Source organism: Nanorana parkeri, unplaced genomic scaffold (assembly GCF_000935625.1).
Source record: "Nanorana parkeri isolate BGI_ZX_2015 unplaced genomic scaffold, ASM93562v1 scaffold23, whole genome shotgun sequence".
Classification (NCBI taxonomy): Eukaryota; Metazoa; Chordata; class Amphibia; order Anura; family Dicroglossidae; genus Nanorana; species Nanorana parkeri.
The window spans coordinates 1,329,957-1,348,346 of record NW_017306291.1 but is presented as its reverse complement, the minus strand read 5'-3'; the positions used below and the strand labels follow the sequence as shown (position 1 = coordinate 1,348,346).

Genomic DNA, 18,390 nt, shown 5'->3' with positions numbered 1-18,390 from the left:
CTTTTGATGTGTTTCTTAGACCCTAGGTCTGCTTCATCAGAAAACTATAGGAATACATATACAGTATAATGTCATATGTCAGCATGCATATGTCTCTAGGAACACTGCAGGGGATATGAAAAAGCTGCAACAAAGACACTGCCACAAGTATCTCCATTTAAGAAATCCTAAACATAGGAAGACTAATAATGCATGAAAACAGACTCCCAGTCCCCTGGTGCAAATGCATATAGCATTCAATGTCACCAATGGCAGAATCTATGGATCATTGGCTGTGCAACATGCACAGGGAGACCACATGGTCACCCAGCTAAAATCAAAGGGGTTGTGAGGTCTTTTATGTATACTATAGAGGGGAGTAAATCACATTCTCCCCCATACTTAGCAATACCCGGCATTTCTCATCATTCTCTGCAATGGCAAGCAACATGTTCACTTCATAGATTATGACTTCACACAGGCTGAACAATTCTACAACTTATTCAGGCTTCTGATGGCAACACAACCTTCACATGGAATACAAAAGGCACACAAATTCTAAAGAGAAGACAAAGCCAAAGTACCCTGAAAATGTACAACTTGAAAGTCAACTTCTAAATGGTGACATAGATGAAGGAGAGTCTCAGGCAACAAAGCCCCCAGACAGAATTCAGCAGGAGTACTCCAGACCTGGTCGTCAGGGTTGTCACTTGGAGGGTAGCCTACATTGAAGAAACTTAGGAATGGGCAGCTTAGATACGCTCTTTCTGGCACAGATAGAACCATAAGACAGAAAACCACAGCCATAACAAGTAAGCTTCCAAAAGAAATAAAATATAATGAAATACGTCCAGTAGTTCAAAGCCCCCCAGACAGCAGTCAGCTGGAATACTCCAGACCTTGTGGGCAGGGTTGTCATTTAGAGGGGAGCCTATAATGGTGCAACTTCATAGATCCATAGTCCAACTCAGAAGGGGCAGCTTAGATCTGCTCTTTCTAGTACATACAGCACCATAAGACAGAAAACCACGGTCGTACCCAGTGAGCTACCAACTGGAACAAAATAATATTAAATACATCACATTTGTATGTGGTATATCTCATAGGCCAGGACTAGGAGATACATCCTGTACACTAGGCTAAAACTGGACAGATGCTGCTTGACAGGGGTCTCATAGCCCATAGAGGGATAGTTTTCCTTTATAGTGTCCAGCCTCCTAAAAACAGGGTTAATCCCCGGGAAGTAATCACAGTCACAGTATTTACCACAATGTTGCTCTACACTTATAATTAGTTTAGTAGTTTACCTCATTTAGTATATGTGCTGCATTCTTCACCCTTATTAAATCGGGGGTGTCTTCCAGAACGGTCAGTCCCTTTCCTTTGATCCCTTCTTCTAGATCTTTCCTGTATTCTTTCTAGAGATAATATAATAAAGTAGATGAACAGCATAATAAACAGAAATGACACACCTACATGAAAATATTACGTTACAATGTTGTGCAGGTCATACCTCACTGAGCAGGTTAGTAGCATGTTTAGCATGCAGGAAGCTTGGTGTGAGGTCCAGGTCTGCTGAAGCTTTCCCTTTCACGCCTTCCTCATAATCTTTCCGATATAATTTCTGCTCAACAAATAAAATGAAGTTAACTTGCTTAATATCTTGCAGCAAAATGGAATTCTCCATGTAAAACTCTAAATGAAGGGAGACGTCAAGGTTAGCATGTTTGAAGCATTCAAAGTGTACATTTCTATATTTATTATTATTATTGTTATTACTATTATACAGGATTTATATAACAGTTTGTGCAGAATTTTACAATATAAGACATTATAGTTACAATACAATTCAAGACAAGGTAGTTAGGATGGCCCTGCGCCCGTGAGGATGGAGTTGCAATAGTCGAGATGAGAGATAACAATTGAGTGGATGAGTAGCTTTGTGGTTTTTTTAGTTAGGAGGGGGCATATTTTGGAGATGTTACTGAGGTGAAGGCGGCATGATTTGGATTGTGATTGGATGTGGGCCTAAAAGGTGAGGTCAAAGTCCAGGATTACACCCATCACCTTGGCATGGGGGGAGGGAGGGATAGTTTTATCAATCTCAATGGAAACGTTGGAGGAAGGTGCGAGGGCAAGAGGAAATATCATGAGCTCAGTTGTTGAAAGATTGAGTTTTAAGAAGTTGTTTGACATCCAGACTGATGTCAGTTAGTAAATTAGTGATGTGCAAGGACACCGAAGGGGTGAGCTGTAGAGTAGAGAGATAAATTTGTGTGTCATTAGCATAGGGATGGTATTGGAAGTCATGCAAGGTTATCAACTGACCAAGGGAGGAGGTGTAGATATTTAGAATTCTTTTTTATAGTCTTGGCTAGGGTAGAATGGCATCGCAGGAAAGGGGCGGTTGGAATGGGGGACTACCAATATTAGATAAAGTAGCAATGAAGAGTGAAGGTCCACATATATTACTATAGGGGAATATACAATGGGACAGTGGAAGGTGCTCTTCCTAGAACCCCCGGGGCCACTTATCCTGCATAGTCTTTAGTTTCATCGGGGGGGGCGGGTGGGTGGGGGGTATTTGGGTGAAACAATTCTATGATGGTAGGGGAACAGATCCTTCCATAACTGTAAAGTTCATTTTAGGTGACATTCTATTTTAAATACTACAAAATATTCCCTTGGTTTAACCTTCCAGTAACAAATACATTGGGGTTGATTTACTAACCTTATAAACACGCCACGAACAAGTATACACCTCTGTAGTGTGTTCCCTCCCAGCATGATCTATTGGTGGAATCTAGACACCTTTGTAGTGTGTACACACCCAGCAGGTGTGTTGTGCAAAGCCCTGGATGAATTGCAAGGTGATGTTGTGTAAATTATCTCTACGTTGTGTTGCTTGCGTTGATGAATGCAGGAATGTAAATGTATGAGCTAACCATTTTTGTCTAAACTGTGAAGCAGCATTATATATGCATCATGTGCATGATTTTTCCATATATGGCATTAGTGGAAATATGCTTTTAGAGACTTTTTGGTTGATAAATACGTTTTGCTGTGTAAAAATCACACGCACCTAGTGTGTGCGTGTGTTTAGGTTAGTAAATCACCCCCATTGTGTCATTGCCATAATGTTTTTTTTAATATTATTATAGGTTATTTTGCACGAGATTTCATATGGGAATTTCATATACTGTACCCCAATGTCAGCACTGTATACCAACCTCACTTTGAATTTTCTGAGCCTCTTTGGAGACATAATACGATGGGGTGTCAACAAACTCCAACATGGATTTACCCTTTGATTTTTCATACTTTTCCTTATATTTTACCTATAAAATAACAATAGCATATAACACTACTTTAAGAAATGACAATCACATTTGTGGTAGTTATAATTAAAAAGTATTTTCTTTTTCCCTCTAATCCTATTGTTTCCTGGAAAAACAAATGTTGTTTTAAAATGCTGAAATCTATCATTGCAACTAGCTATTACTTTTAAATACATTTGTTGCCATGGGCAAATGAGTAATATAAAGTTCTGTGTCTGACCCCCTCATAAAAGTTTGTGCTCCTTTACTACTTGCTGATTGATTGGCAAAGCTTATATCGGGCACAGGAAAGAAAGCTTTTGTTGCATAATGAAAGATTATGTTTTCCTGGTTCAGACCTTCTCATTTATTACATGTTGAGGAGTATTTTTGGAGTTCAGAAAATAAATTAATCACTTAGTTCACTTTCACACAGTCCGATCAAGAAGGGATCCATTCCCAGATCTCTTGCTGACTGGAACGGATGTCACCGTTGTGACATCCGTGTCCGTCTGGTTTTCCTTCATCTTGCGATGGAGGAAAAAAATGAAATTACCGGACCCATGTTGGTGGGGAATCGGATGTAAATGGACTTTTCCATCACATTACCCCTGATCCGGCATGATCAGGTCTAGTGAAACAGAACTTTGATCTGTTTGTTTTTCCAAACCTGGCTGGAGCTGGGGGTAACTGGATACAAACGGATGCCCATTCCATTTAGATCTGGCTGCCCATAGACTAACATTGGGCTTCCGATCAGGTACGCCTGAAATACAGACAGGCGGGCCTGATCGGAAAGCACTTGTGAAAAAGCTCTTAAATGCTCCTGTTTTTCAGGAAAACTCTCAATTGTGCTAATTACTATTATTTTCATTATTGCTATTACCTGGCTCTGAAGCACTGCATTTTCTTTATGGTGAATTTGCTCTGCCGTACCTAAAGCAAAATGATAGTTCCCCTTGTTTTCTTCAAACTGTTTCTTGTAGGTCTTCTATAAGGCACAACAAACATTATATTAAGAAAGTTTTAAATGCAGCTAAATATATCATTTAAAATCATGACATAGGTAAATGTTATTTCGAGACGTAAAAACAGTACCCATTAATGAAGAAATGGGGATCTCACATGAAAGTGAAGGATCTTGGGGCTTTTACATAATTCAAGTAAATATGTAGGGCCCTCCTTGCCATCTTGTCTTGATTTTTGTTTGAACCGTAATGTCTTCCTTACATTGTAAAGTGCTGAGCAAACTGTTGGTGCTATATGAATCTTGTATAATAATAGTAATAAGCTGACTGACGCGCTCTGCTGAAACGGCAGTCCCCTGAGAGCCTTTGTGAACTGGAGTCTGGAAGCTGTGCCTAATAAAAGGCAGGCAGAGGTCAAAGGACTAGTCAACGGTATTACCAGTGATCTCCCTGCAGCTGTTCTTTTCACAGTATTGACTTACCATGCCTTGTTCTGCACTGTGTCTCCGGGTGGAGGCAGCCATCTTAGTAGAAGCATGGCTTTGCTTCCTCATGTCAGACCCATCAGCACGAAGAACAGTGAGCAGCACAGTAGTGACATCACCAAATCTACCTCCAAATCTCCTAAGACTAGCAGTTAGAGGCAGCAGTACCTAGGACATCCCACTGAAGATATCAGGAAGTGCACAGCAATTTTTCAGGTGAATTTAATTACAAATTTAGATTTTGGATGGTAATTTTTATGCACAATTAACAGTCCTAAATGTTCCCTATAGCATAAAAAGCTTTACTTTCAGAGTTCAGTTCCTCTTTCAGACCAATGATCACATGATTGGGTTTAGGGCCTTTGTGGGATTCCCATTTTCTTCAGAAAAAAGTTTGCTTTTTGTGCAGTTATTATATTAAAAACAGCAGTTATATATATCACTGGGCCTATATGAAACCTATGACACAAAAAGTTGCATCCAAAAGTTATTAAGGCACAAAATGGAAAACATCCCTATTAAACAGAAATGTAGACTGCAGGCTCCCATCAGTGGGAGATCCCATAATTAATGTCATGCCAGATGAGTCATGTCGTCTCTGCTGAAGTAGGCATCAGATCTGATCCACAATGGTGTGGGGGCAGTCTAATCATTGTCTTGTGTTTAGGACAGCTAAACATATTTTGGCATTTTTTAAAAGCACCATTATCACAAAAAGTATTGTATCTATAACCATCACTAACTGTAGATGGTTCTATAAAGGGTGTTCTTATGTGTCATGGACTCCAACAGAGAGATCTCCTCTCCTGCCATAATTGCCAACTCTGTTGCTGTCCTCCGGGGAGTTTTGGGTTTTCCAACACCTCCAGTTCTATAATATAAATAAATATTCAGCAGGGAGAGTGGGGCCGCTTATATAATGCCAAAGCAGGGGTGTAGTGTAGATCTGAGAATTTAAGCAGAAATTTCTCTGCACAGAGGGACATGAAGACTGGAATAAATATTGAATGAATTGACCCTCATCTATAAAAATACAGTATATACTGGGACCAAGTTGACAATTTGCTTTCTTTCTCCACTGATACACTGACTGCAGGACTTTGATTGGCTTAAGGGGGTGAGCAAAGAGGAGGACAGAGGAGTCAGCGCTGGATCGGAGACCCGCGCCAGTGCTGGAGGGACAGCTAAAAACTCCTGGAAAGAAGAAGATCGGATTAAGAAGCATCATTTAAGGTAAGTCCTTACATAAGCACCAGGGGGGGGAATTTGACTTTAATGTCACTTTAAGTAAACCCAATATTCTTATATGAGAAAAAACAGTTTCCCTCCCCAGCATTACATTGCTCTGCATCTTGCTGGTCTTCAGGGTGTGTTCCAAATAGAGCAGGTTTGGAAGGTCTACTGAAAAATCATGTATGCTGTGCTTGTCCTTCTTATATTTCACCTGAAAAACAAAGCACACACAAGCAAGCAGATAAATCCGAGGCTAGCTTACAAACTCATTTAAGCTTCCTTAAAGCATATATGCCTGGCAATCAGCTAAACACACAGTTGAAATATTTATATAGGAGTTGTTTTACCAGCCATAATGTCCCATTGTATATCGGCAACAAACCCCTGCCATGCCCCTAGTTATGTGGACCATTCAGAATTTATATGCCAAACATAAATGATTAAACCCAAAACTGTTACTTCTCCTTTATACTGGCTTTTTGAAACAGCAAACAAGATAACTAAGGGATAACATAGAGGGTTTAGTGCAGAATAAAACATTTTGGTAGTTAAATATAACTTTTTTCTAGATATCTGTCCATCACACCAAAAAGGAGGAGGAAAGAAATACAGAGGGGTTTGGTTCCAAATGAGACAGTTGGGAGGTTTGGTAATAGACACTGGCCACCTCCCTGTGTGTGATTGGACAATGAAGAAGCAGTAGGAGGCTGATGAAATTATACTTCTGCTCCTATCAGTTTCTTCCTTGTCAGCACATGTTCATGCAGCACACCTGTTAAAGGAGAACTATGAGGTGAGTGCTTTTCACTCTCCTCATAGTTCTAGCCGACCTGTGACAATGAGACTGTCACAGGTCGGCTCAGTAGATGGGGAGGTGAGCGAACACATACCGGCGTTCGCTTACCTCTCAATCGTGTCACGGCTCTCTGCCGTGACAGGGGAGGGGCTGGATTCCCCCCTCCCCACTCCGATCCGCCAGCGCTGCCTGGCGGAACGGACGGGGAAGGGGGCGGGTACAGCTGGCTCTGCCTCTAGATAGGCAGAGCCAGCTGTCAGTCACGCAGCTGGGCGGATCCAGACATAATTGTCGGGATCCGCTTCAGCTGCGGCGTCTTAGTATATCGTGAGCAGCAGCTGAAGCATACCGCGATGAGCCTAGGGTGAACTTGGAGCAGTGGCTATTTTACCACGCACAGAAGGCTGCACAATCATACCAATTGAAGAGTGGAGGTTCAGATCACTGCATATTGGTGACCGTATCTTTTCTATCATCACATCCACCCCAGAGTGAATACATACTTGACACTTTTTTTCTCTTTGTGTATTTCTATATGCTTGGAACATTTTGACAGCACTTGATGAGTAATTTTACATCCAGCAGCTTCTCGGGGTTGAGCAATAAATGCACCCTATCATTTCATTTAACAAGCATTCAAAAACTGTCCTAAAACAACCTTACTTTGTAAACAGTGTTTTTATTCTGTTGGCACACACTGTGACTTCTTTCACATTCACCTAGGGAGCCTAATTGGCTGCAAAATCAAATTAAGAAATTTTCTTTAGAAATTTGGCTTCTCTAATGTTACGCAATCATCTCCAGCAGACACAAATTAACCTGCTTTTACCATTATGGCTCATTATATACAGGCACTTAAAATGCTTTATTTATTTTTGGGTAGTGTTAACATGGCTGGATTTCCGTGCCTCTCAAAACCCACCATACATAGACAGATTATCACAGAACACAAATGTTTTCTGTGAAAAATGTATGATAATTCCTTGCGGGCTAATAATTGTACTGGCAGACTGCAGAGATGGTGGTGCTAGCAGTCCAGCCTAGCAGAACAGAATATTTTGTCTGATATATTATATTCATTTATTGTTAGATCAGAGATAAAGAGATAAGACATAACTCATCATTACTGCTGTATAGGCAGGACACCCAACATGCATTGACTACTGGATACATTAAAGACTATGGATCAGGATAGATCCATTAGAACCATTATAGGGGAAAATATAATACTCTCACCTTTTTCTTTTCACATTTATCTTTATTTATATTTTGCTTCACGTCTACATGCAGACAAAACTGCCCAACCACTATCGTATACCTAAATATATTTGGGCTTATTAAAAGTACTATCGCAAAAAAATATTGCATATCACTATATGTGGTTATTACATATAATGTTAGATTTCAATATATGAATTCCTTTATATTTCACATACCATTGTTTATATTTTTCTCCACACTGACATGCAGACCAAGCTGCCCAACAAAGGTGACATGTACAGGGGTTAGGAAAAGCCATATACCACTACGGTCAGCTTTTATTCATTTGGCGTAAATAGTTTGTTCTAAAAGAAAACAGTAGCTGCTTGAAGAGAGTAAGCTAGAGTTAAAGGAGAGCTAAGGACACACATTTTTGTCAACCCTTGCAGTGGGGCTACCAACACACTCCAACAGTGAAGTGATTGTTTTTGCCTAGGGTAAAAAAAAAGTTATACTCATCTGATCGTTGGAGCCAGCTGGCTCTTAGACCAGTCCCTGGAGCGTCTCTCCACCTCGGCTGCAATGGTCTAAGGTCTGGTGAGTCATCACGACCAGTACAGTGTATAGAACATGAGGACGCCGAGGGACATACCATCACTGCAGCAGAGGATGAGACAGGCTGGAGGGAGCGCTGCCGGCTCCGATTATTGGGTAAAAGTATAACTTTTTTACCCTAGGAAAAAATGAGCAGTTAACCACTGCAGTGGGGGGGGGGGCACAAGGTGTAGCCCCACTGCAAGGCTTAATAAAATTTGTGCCTGGAGCTCTTCTTTAATATTGTCATGATCCACCCAGTTGCCTGATTGACAGCTGGGTCTGCCTCTGCAGTGGCGGGAATTCCCTGTGGGTCACCACTCTCTGCCAGGCGAAGACTGGGAGGTAAGCGATCTGCAGTGTCCCACGCTCTAAGCATTGGTAAGAGTACATTTTACTTTCCCAATACTTCTCCTTTAATTTAACAAAAATAAATTCCAAACAGGGTTCCACCACAGGTTCTTAGGGGTTCCTTGAGCAGTGGCATACTGATTGCCAACCTACACACCAAGGAGCAGCATTTTCAACGGATATTGAATGTAAGAGGTCTTCTTTATACTGATCATGCGTGGGGCATTTTTCTACTGATCCCCAAATAAAAGGAGGCACTTCACCAATGTTAGGGGGCATTACTCTACTGACCATTAGTGTAGAGGAACACTACAATTTCACTGTGTTTATTATTTGTTTATCTTGTCCTATAGAGCAGGAGGTTGATCAGTAGTGGGAGTCAAACAGTCTACTTTCCTTATATTCTTTGTTGTTCATTGCAACTTAGTATTCACACTCATGTACCTTTAGCCATGGATATAATAATATTCAGCAAGGTTCACTAAAAATGATTTAAAGGGTTCCCATGGGGTAAAAGAAGGGCTGATTTAGGAGTACCCTGTCCATAGGATAACAATGCTGTGGTGCAATTTCACTTTAAAACAAACAGTGTTGTCACCCTGTTAAAGGAAGTGGCAAATCAAGGATCTACTGGCAGGATCAATGGGTCATAAAACTGTTACAGGGGGAACTGTTGCATTAATTCTAGTGACAGTCTGCATCATGTACTGTACATTGGTTTTTTTTTTTAAATCTAACAGGTGTCCTAAAAAAGCATAAATCAGACACAGCTTTTCCCTTTACATATTTAAAATTTAAGAATTCTGGACTTTCCCTGATATCGTCCTTTAATGTATAATGTAAGAATATGGAAGTGAGGGCTAGTGCTTGTTAAAAGTACATACGTCACTAGCCAATTCTGTAGCAGCCTGGGCTTGCTTGAAGTCAGCGCTGTCTGATGGGTTATAGCAATGCTTTTTACCCTTCATTTCTTTATCAAATTGTTCTTTGTATTTCACCTGAATAAAAAGAGAGAGAGAGTCATAATAATTGTTTGTATTGAATAATCAAATACAATTAAATGAATGAGCTTTAATATTTATTTCCTATGCTCATCACCTCCATCTAGGTATTATAATACATTACAATTGACCTGAGAAGAAAATATATTCATTTTTAAAATATACTAAAACATTTGTATTCACTCATATGCAGGGCATGGCAAATTGTTTATAAGTAGACCCCATAATTTAAGTTTATGTTGGATAGTGGAATTGGAACTGGGGCAAACAGTAAAAGCAATAGTGGAAGGAAGAACTTCTCTAGCATGAGTAGCCTTGTCCCGTAACTGGGCATTTGGAGCAGCGATACTGATTCCCTTGTTATATATGTGCCTCAAAACTGGACTGTAGTGTTTAAACAAGTGCTAAAAAGGTTCTGACATAGGTGGCGTGTCCTCAAACGCGTTAACCTAAGCTGACATGCAGTTAGAAGGATCTGTACTCCGGTCTGCACAGTTCTAGCTGTGGCTGTTCTGATGTTTTGCAAGTGCTGACAAGACTTCTCCCATTAAGGCTCTATTGACTGCTCTTTTGTGAGTACATTTCTTGCCTTTTTATCTTTTAACATATAAAGACTTCTACCCAGAGGAGGTGAACTGTGTTTGTGTTCTCTGTTTACAAGTACTAAAACCTGAATAAACCTTTCCTATAAGAAAGATTTGCCTGTGAGTTCTGCAGTCTTTGTATTGTTTGTTAGGCATTGTGCAGTCAAGTCCATGTCTGTAAATCATTCTTTGACCAAGAGGGCACCAATTACATATGTCTGCCGGGAAAAGGGCTGAATGCTAAGTGTCCTAGCTGACAAAGGGGACCTGAATGTTGCATACTGTACAACACTGCTTAATATTGTCGTCGGGGGTGGTGGATTCTTCATTACAGAACATTAGGACATTATCTTACCTGGCTGGTGAATTTTGATACTTCTTTTGCATGTTCAAAATCAGGTCTTCCTATAACCATGGACTCCCTGTTCAGTTCCTCTCTGCCTTTCCTATAATCAATCTGCAATACAAATAAACAGAAGCACTCAATGTTCTGATAGACTTCAGAGATGGGCTGGGAAAGGAGAAGAAGCTGCAAATCCCCACTGACCACTTTTCTAAGTAACAATCTAGGCTGGTAGGGTCTTCTTCAGTGCTGAATATGCATAGTACACACAGCAGTACCTGGACAATGCACAAAGTACCTAAGTGAATGTCTCAGTGATGCCACTAACCCATATAAACAATTGCCTCACTGATATCACTATAGTTTTTCATGATAAACATAAGTTGCTAACTCATATGCTGAACTCTTTCATCTGCTTCCTGTTTATTTTTTCCATACGCCATAGACTCTAATTATTTTGGCGGTTCAATGCCCCTTAATCTAAAGAATCCAGCTCCTCACTCATAAAATTGGCCATGTCATATTTCCCAAAAGCGACATCTAATGAACTGGAAATGCTATGACTGCTGGAGATGCCACAAACATGGATGTTTGGTTGGCCAAGCGAACATGTACATGCAGTGAAGTAGTCACCGCCTGCTTTGGCTTATCTCACAATAAACTATAACCCGAATTTGCATTCTCCCTAGATAGTGTCTGGCTGCTATGTCTGTAGGCATCCAATGACATGAGATTGTAGCGCAATCTAGCTTAAAGTACAAGTTCATGCTAGCAGGGTCTATTGAGAGTTAAGCTTATATCTACAAAATGCATGGTACTCAGCCACTGCATGTTGTGTTTTGTATGCACGCAAGAATGCAGAACCATTTAATGTTTTTTTTAATGGAAATCCCCTCAATGAAACCCCCTTGCCACGTTTAGTAACCCAAAGAGTTCCCCACCTTCCACAGTCCTTTCTGTAAAAACAATATTGGAAAATCCAATTATACATTCCTTGGCTAGCAAACGTTATAATACATGGTCAGTAGTTACATTGCTGATGAACTTTGAAGTCTCTGTAGCCTTCTGAATGTCTGGTCTGTCCAGCACTTCTGTGTATGTGTGTATATCCTGGGCATCTTTTTTATAGGATACCTAAAACAAAAAAATATAACATAAAATAATATGTACAAAATCCAAGACACACAAAAAGCCAGGAGGGGACCCAGCCCACCAGGCCCTACATATCAATAACTTTTGGGTGGACTCTAAATCATTTCTCAATAATAATCATCAATTCCAATGAATATTTGTCTGGTAACACTCCTGAAATGTATGCTTTTTAGCTTCTTTATCCTGTTTTTTTTTCTCTTTGGACCTATCCTTAAGGGATTGTTCACAGGTGCATTGAGCTGGGTTGATCAGCATTGATCAACGCAGGCTTAGTGCAAGGACACAGAGAAAACTATTTTAAATTTTAAAGGGCAGTGTATGACTAGATATATCTTCATATTAAGGTATTAGCTTGGATTGCACTAAAGCCAGGAAAATAATTCACAGCAGCTAGTTCAGTGTTATATTAAGCATCTGGAGTGGAGCTGCTGCTGGAGCCCCACGTTTGGAATTTACATTATACTGCTGAGTTGTTGCTTTAAACACTTTAAGAACATAAATCAAAGGTGTTCTGTAAGGGGGTGGTTTGGTGGGGAAAATGCCATCATGGCCATCCTGCAGTGATGTCTGCAAGTCTGGTCCTCATACTAGGATGGATGAAACTTGAGATAGAGACCACAGACACACTTTGTGCATCTGAATACTGTCATTGGTACTATATCAACAGACCTAAATTGTGTATATATATTATGAATTTTCCTGGGATCATTGCAAGTTAGTATAAAATTAAAAATGCCAGGCAATTTGACATTTCTTGAAGATCTGATCAATAAATGAAGAGATCAAGCGTCATAGCACAGACGTTGGTGTGATATAGCCAAGAGCAAAAGGTAATGTATCTATTCGGTTGTTAGTTGAGCTGCTCGTCTTAGTACACCTCTGTGTCGGTGTCACTTGACCGGTGTTGGGATTGCCCTCAGAGTATCCCTTTAAAACCTGTGTGAAATGAACAAGGCCTAACTGTGTTAAAGTGTCTCAGCTCATAATATGCAGTAATGAATACAGTACATAAAACAAACATAAATCTTTTCCAAACTAATTAAGTGGGTCTCGCTAATGACCAGAAAAGATTAGAAATGCTGCTCAGAGCTGAATGAACTTACTTGAAAAGTTCCTATTATGCACTGAAATTGCATATTACGTGCTGAACAGCCTGGGCTGAAATGTCCATTAAAATGCTAATTGAAACTAAAGCCAACTCATTCAATGTGATGTTTATGGGGAATTCAGAATCGCAGAATGGGAACACTGGGGCTTTATGTGCACCTTCTCACCACTTAAAGCGGGACCTTGCAGTAAAATGTAAGATCTGCTCAAATTTCTGAGCCTCCTCCCACTTTACAAATTACGTATTGTTAGTAGGTGTAAAATGTACCAGTAAAAAAAAAAAAGGGATGCATCTTACCCCCATCTTCCACATGGTTGGACGTGAAGATTCCTGAGCATTGCAGAGCATGTGAAATTTTGCGAGAAGACACTCCAGTTCATTGTAAGAGCATCTTCTCAGGAAATTTAAGCTGGTCTGTATTCCCCAGGATCTAGCCAAAAGGAGTTTGATGTCATCCTCAACTAGATGCCGCAGGTAGAGAACCGGGTACAGCAAGTGTAAATCTAACTTTTCTTTTTACATGTAGTACAATTGTAAAATTATTTTATCGAAAGAGGGCGGAAGGAAGTGAGTAATCCAGGTGACCCAGATCTTATCAATGCAAGGCATTCTGTCCAAGAGTTCAGCCCTCATTTTTTTTAAATACCATAGTGTCCTTCATCCGATTCTTAGCCTTAAGGAAATTAAGAGTGTCAGATCTGTAGGACTTGGTTATTGTGCACTTGGTGGCAGTGAAGAGGAAAAGTGAAAGTTTAAAATGATGGGAGGTAATGTTATCAGGCCTTTTATTGAGCAGGGCTTCCCACAGGTAAGGAGTAAGTGGACGGCCTAATATGATGTTGACATATCTGTAAATCTTCAACCAGAGAGCCTTGGTCACAGTGCAAAGCCATCAAAAAAACACTTTCAACTGTATATTTACCACACTAAAAGGGAGAAAATACTTTATAGTTAAAGTTTACATACACTTTTACATTTAATTCTCCTCCACCCTAGCACAGACAAATAATCCCTTAGTGCTTATGGTGACACTAAACTCAGGAGTTAAATCTTAAACATGCATTCAAGAACCTTAACTATGAACAGAAATGTATCCTATTTATGTATCACTCAGCTGTAGATCCTCAAATAATCTCTTAATTGGTGCTGACACTGTCCTTCCTTCTGGAGGGTGGCTACTTTTGTTCTCCATGGTCCCTGTGTGTGTTGTAAAGTAGCCACCGCTCCAAACTCACTCCCGGGATGGACTACAATCTCAATACAAATTAGTAAACTAAACGTGAGATTGTAGTCCATCACGGGAATAAACTTGGAGCAGTCGTTACTTTACAACACACACAGAGACCATGGGGAACAAAAGTAGCCCCCCTCCAGAAGGAAGGACAGTGTCAGCACCAATTCAGAGATGATTTGAAGATCTACAGCCGAGTGATACACAAATAAGATACATTTTTGTTAACAGTTAGGGTACTTGAATGCATTTTTAAGATTTAACTCCTGAGATTAGTGTCACTTTACAATTCGCTAAACATATACCTCCTATAACATCTATATATTTATAATAATCATTTTCACACAACTGGGAAATGCTGTGCAATGCATGATGACACATTCTGGGTACAAGCCCAAATGCAGCTGTTATCTTTAATTCACCTCAGTTAAGTATTCTCCTGTTAATTCTGTAAATTTCACTCAGAAATGGATTCTCTAATTAGATGTATAAATACAGGACAAATGTGCTCCCTCTGTGCCCGTCAGAAATGAGCGGTAAAAATAACTGATTACGTCTCTTTCAATTCACGCCGATCTTTTTTCACAGCTGGTGTTATCACCTCACCACATCTGACTGATAGAAAGGATGTGCACATGATGCTCTGCCTGTTAAAACACCTTTACATATTCCCATGACTCAGTACAGTGAGTGGAATATATAACACTGTGATGGCGATACCCCAGCTAGCTCATATTTAGAAATCACCCAGCCCTCATTGCGATCCTTCTTTGGGTTGAAGGTTTCATGCCAGAAATATTAGCACATGCACTAATGTCTATTGCATGTGTCATATACTTATCATGCCCAAAACATTGTTTATTATGGCCAAAAAAGTCCCCCTTTTCACTTCAGGCCTGTTTTTCTACCCGTATTAGTCAATGAGAATGCAGAAGCAACTTGATGCAGCTCAGAAGGAGGTCAAATGCACCCGTGAAGGAACTCAGAAGCAGCTAAAGGTACTTGATAACAGGTTAAACGCGGATTTCGTTCAGCCTGCGGGTTGAACAAATAAAATAGAGCAGTGTATAATACACAATATTACAAACTCCCCCCCCCCCCAACACACACACACACAGACACCTTCTTAAAATAAAAGAAAGAGTCCCCTCACCTGCTTACAATTTTTGCAGGGAGGGGAGACATCCCTGGTGGTCCAGTGGGGGATTGGTACGGTCTGCACTTTTGGCTGGTGCAGACCTTATTAATCCTACCTTTTGCTGCTCAGTGAAGACTGTGCTGGCACCGCCGGAAGAAGCTATGTGTAGCTGCTCCCCCAAGTCAGGTACGCGGCCGGTGACTGTGTGCCTGACTTGTCAGCCGGCTGCTGGCTGCGGGCTGCATGGTACCGGCTGGCCATACTGACCATACATTATGCAAATGTCAACCAGTTCCTGGCTGAAAGTCACACAGTGGTTGCAGCTGTCGGCACCCTTTTGGCCAGCATCCCTCGATCAGCTGATCAAATCCAGGTGAGCTTGGAAAAAGCAGCTCCATATCCGTACATGTTCTCAGACATATTTAGTTGGATATTGGACTAGTGAAACATAACAAAATTGTAGTTACTCACATTGCTCTGGTGTCTGTTTACTTCCTTTGCATGCTTCATATCAGGAGGCTCGAGCATTTGCGCATAATTTGATTTCCCCTTCTCTGCATCATATTTCTGCTTGTAAAGAGCCTGCACCATAAACAGACATGTCATCACAAACCAGAACCACAAGAGGTACTCTAATACAATCTTCATCTCCAATACTATTGATGGAAGTGATTAATTGCGCCAAACCTAATTGTCTGTTAATTTCAGCAGAACTTGTGAGCAGATTGGAGCTACTGATTGTAATGATGTTCGATCAATCACATACCTCCGAACTTTCTAAAATGTGAAGCACAAAGCATGTAGGCAATGGACACACCCCTGCGGACCCTTAAGAATTGATATGGCTAAAATGATTGGTTAAACCCAGAATTGATTTTTCCACTATTACTTTTTCTTTTTATTGGCTTTTCCAAATAGCAAACAAGATCACTAAGAGATAACATAAAGGTTTTGGTGCAGAATAACACTTTTGGTACTTAAATTAAACCTTTCCATTGATATCTGTACATCAGACCAAAAAAAAGAGTTACATTTGAGAAGAGAGGTACAGAGGGATTTGGTTCCAAATGAGGGACAGTTTGGAGGCATGCAGTCATGAGAAACCGTAGGCCAATAGAGCTGATATCTGTATAGTTTGGACAAAGCTAGTTTTTACAGTTTATTCAACCCAGAGTCTTGTGCTTTAAACTTTTAAGGTGCACAAAACACATACCAGAACAGATATGTGAAATCAAGCTGGCCACTCACATTACAAGCTGGTTGTATATTCAAGATGTACCAATAACTATGTAGCTCTGTCTAAACCACCCATTCCGCTCCTAATTGATTCCAGTCAATGGACCCTTGCTGTATATAGTTGTTGGTAAATCTAAAGAGACTGTACAGTCACATTGTATGGGCTGTATTCAGCTTCAGCCACTTTGCCATTAAGACTGCCCTAAATCCACGCAGCACTAGTCACATAGAGGTATAACAACATAGATGATTCATGGGAGCAGTACATTCTCAGAGCAAGGAATACATTAAAATCATATATATTTTTCAATGTTAAGTGCATGCATGTTAAGTCATGGACAACAATCTCAATACAAATTAGTAGACTAAAAATGAGATTGTAGTTTATCACGGGAGTGAGCTTAGAGCAGTGACTACTTTAAAACACACACAAGCACCATGTGGAACAAAAGTAGCCACCCTCCAGAAGGAAGGACAGAGTCAGCACCAATTCAGAGATGATTTGAGAATCTACAGCTGAGTGGTACACAAATAACATACATTTTTGTTAATTGTTCATGTACTTGAATGTATTTTTAAGGTTTAAGCCCTGAGTTTAGTGCCATTTTAAGAAGCCAAGAAACCCTAACCCAAGTGCAGTAATACCTTGGTTTACATGTAACTTGGTTTGAGAGTGTTTTGCAAGACAAGCAAACATTTCTGAAAAAATTTGCCTTGATATACAAGCAATGTCTTGCAATAAGAGCAAAATTTTGTAGAAAAGCACCACCCGAATAAGGCCGTAGCAGTGCGAGCGATGAGTCTGTTTAAGGGCAATGCAATGTCACATTGGATGGATTCCTTGTTGAGGTTTCACGAAATGAAAACGATTCCATTGAGCCGAGAGATAGCAGTGATTCCGTTAGTGATAGTGAAAGTCGTCCTACACAATAAGCCTCCTCTCTCTTGTCCCCCTCACCCCAGCCACGAAGGTAACCGGAAATTGGTTTATTTTTCTTTATATTTTGTACAGTATTATATTATATTACAGTATTGTATTCATTTTTATATGAATACTTTTGGGTTGTGGAACGAATCATCTGAATTTCCATTATTTTCTATTATTAAGCGCTTTGGATTACAAGCATGCTGCTGGAACGAATTATGCTCGTAAACCAAGGTATTACTGTAAAAGCAGCTTAAACTGCAAGAAGCATTTTTTTAAATATTTTTTAGCTTATGCTATACGATTGGGAACATGTAACAAATATTAAATTGGTGTCATCACAATTTGGCTGCGGAAGCGGAAATACACTTTAAGAAGCATTGGTCATCTGGCTCCTGGGATTTGCCCAGCCCTGTATTACGGAGCAGCACTTCAATTCTAGATTCCCTCAGCAATAAAAACTTGATATATGTTGTAAAAAGTTTTGCATTGGGTTTTATCGGTGCAATGTTGGTACATATGCAACCAGCTAGGTTTTTCTCTACTTTTGGAGCCAATACCAAGCCTTGCCCTATTTATTCCATTCAGAATTAACATAAATGTATAGAATCTAGATATAAAGAGTTATATGAATTGTGTATTGTTTTTTGAATTTTGTGCTTTATTACAGCCGGTGCACAATTTTTAAGCAATGGATCGAGTTATGGGAAAACTCACTGCCAAAGCCATCATTTAAGCCAATCCCAGCT

The 18,390-nt window shown here is 40.1% G+C and overlaps 1 protein-coding gene across 1 annotated transcript in view; it reads right to left on the bottom strand.

Annotated features, from left to right (window-relative positions):
• The window catches only part of NEBL (nebulette), a 62,243-nt gene that overhangs the window by 29,004 nt on the left and 14,849 nt on the right, over positions 1 to 18,390 (bottom strand). Inside the window, 9 exon segments of the mRNA XM_018564382.1 lie at positions 1,287 to 1,397; positions 1,493 to 1,603; positions 3,210 to 3,317; positions 4,183 to 4,287; positions 6,089 to 6,193; positions 9,808 to 9,921; positions 10,864 to 10,965; positions 11,884 to 11,985; positions 15,952 to 16,062. Of these exon segments, the coding sequence (XP_018419884.1) occupies positions 1,287 to 1,397; positions 1,493 to 1,603; positions 3,210 to 3,317; positions 4,183 to 4,287; positions 6,089 to 6,193; positions 9,808 to 9,921; positions 10,864 to 10,965; positions 11,884 to 11,985; positions 15,952 to 16,062 (969 nt within the window).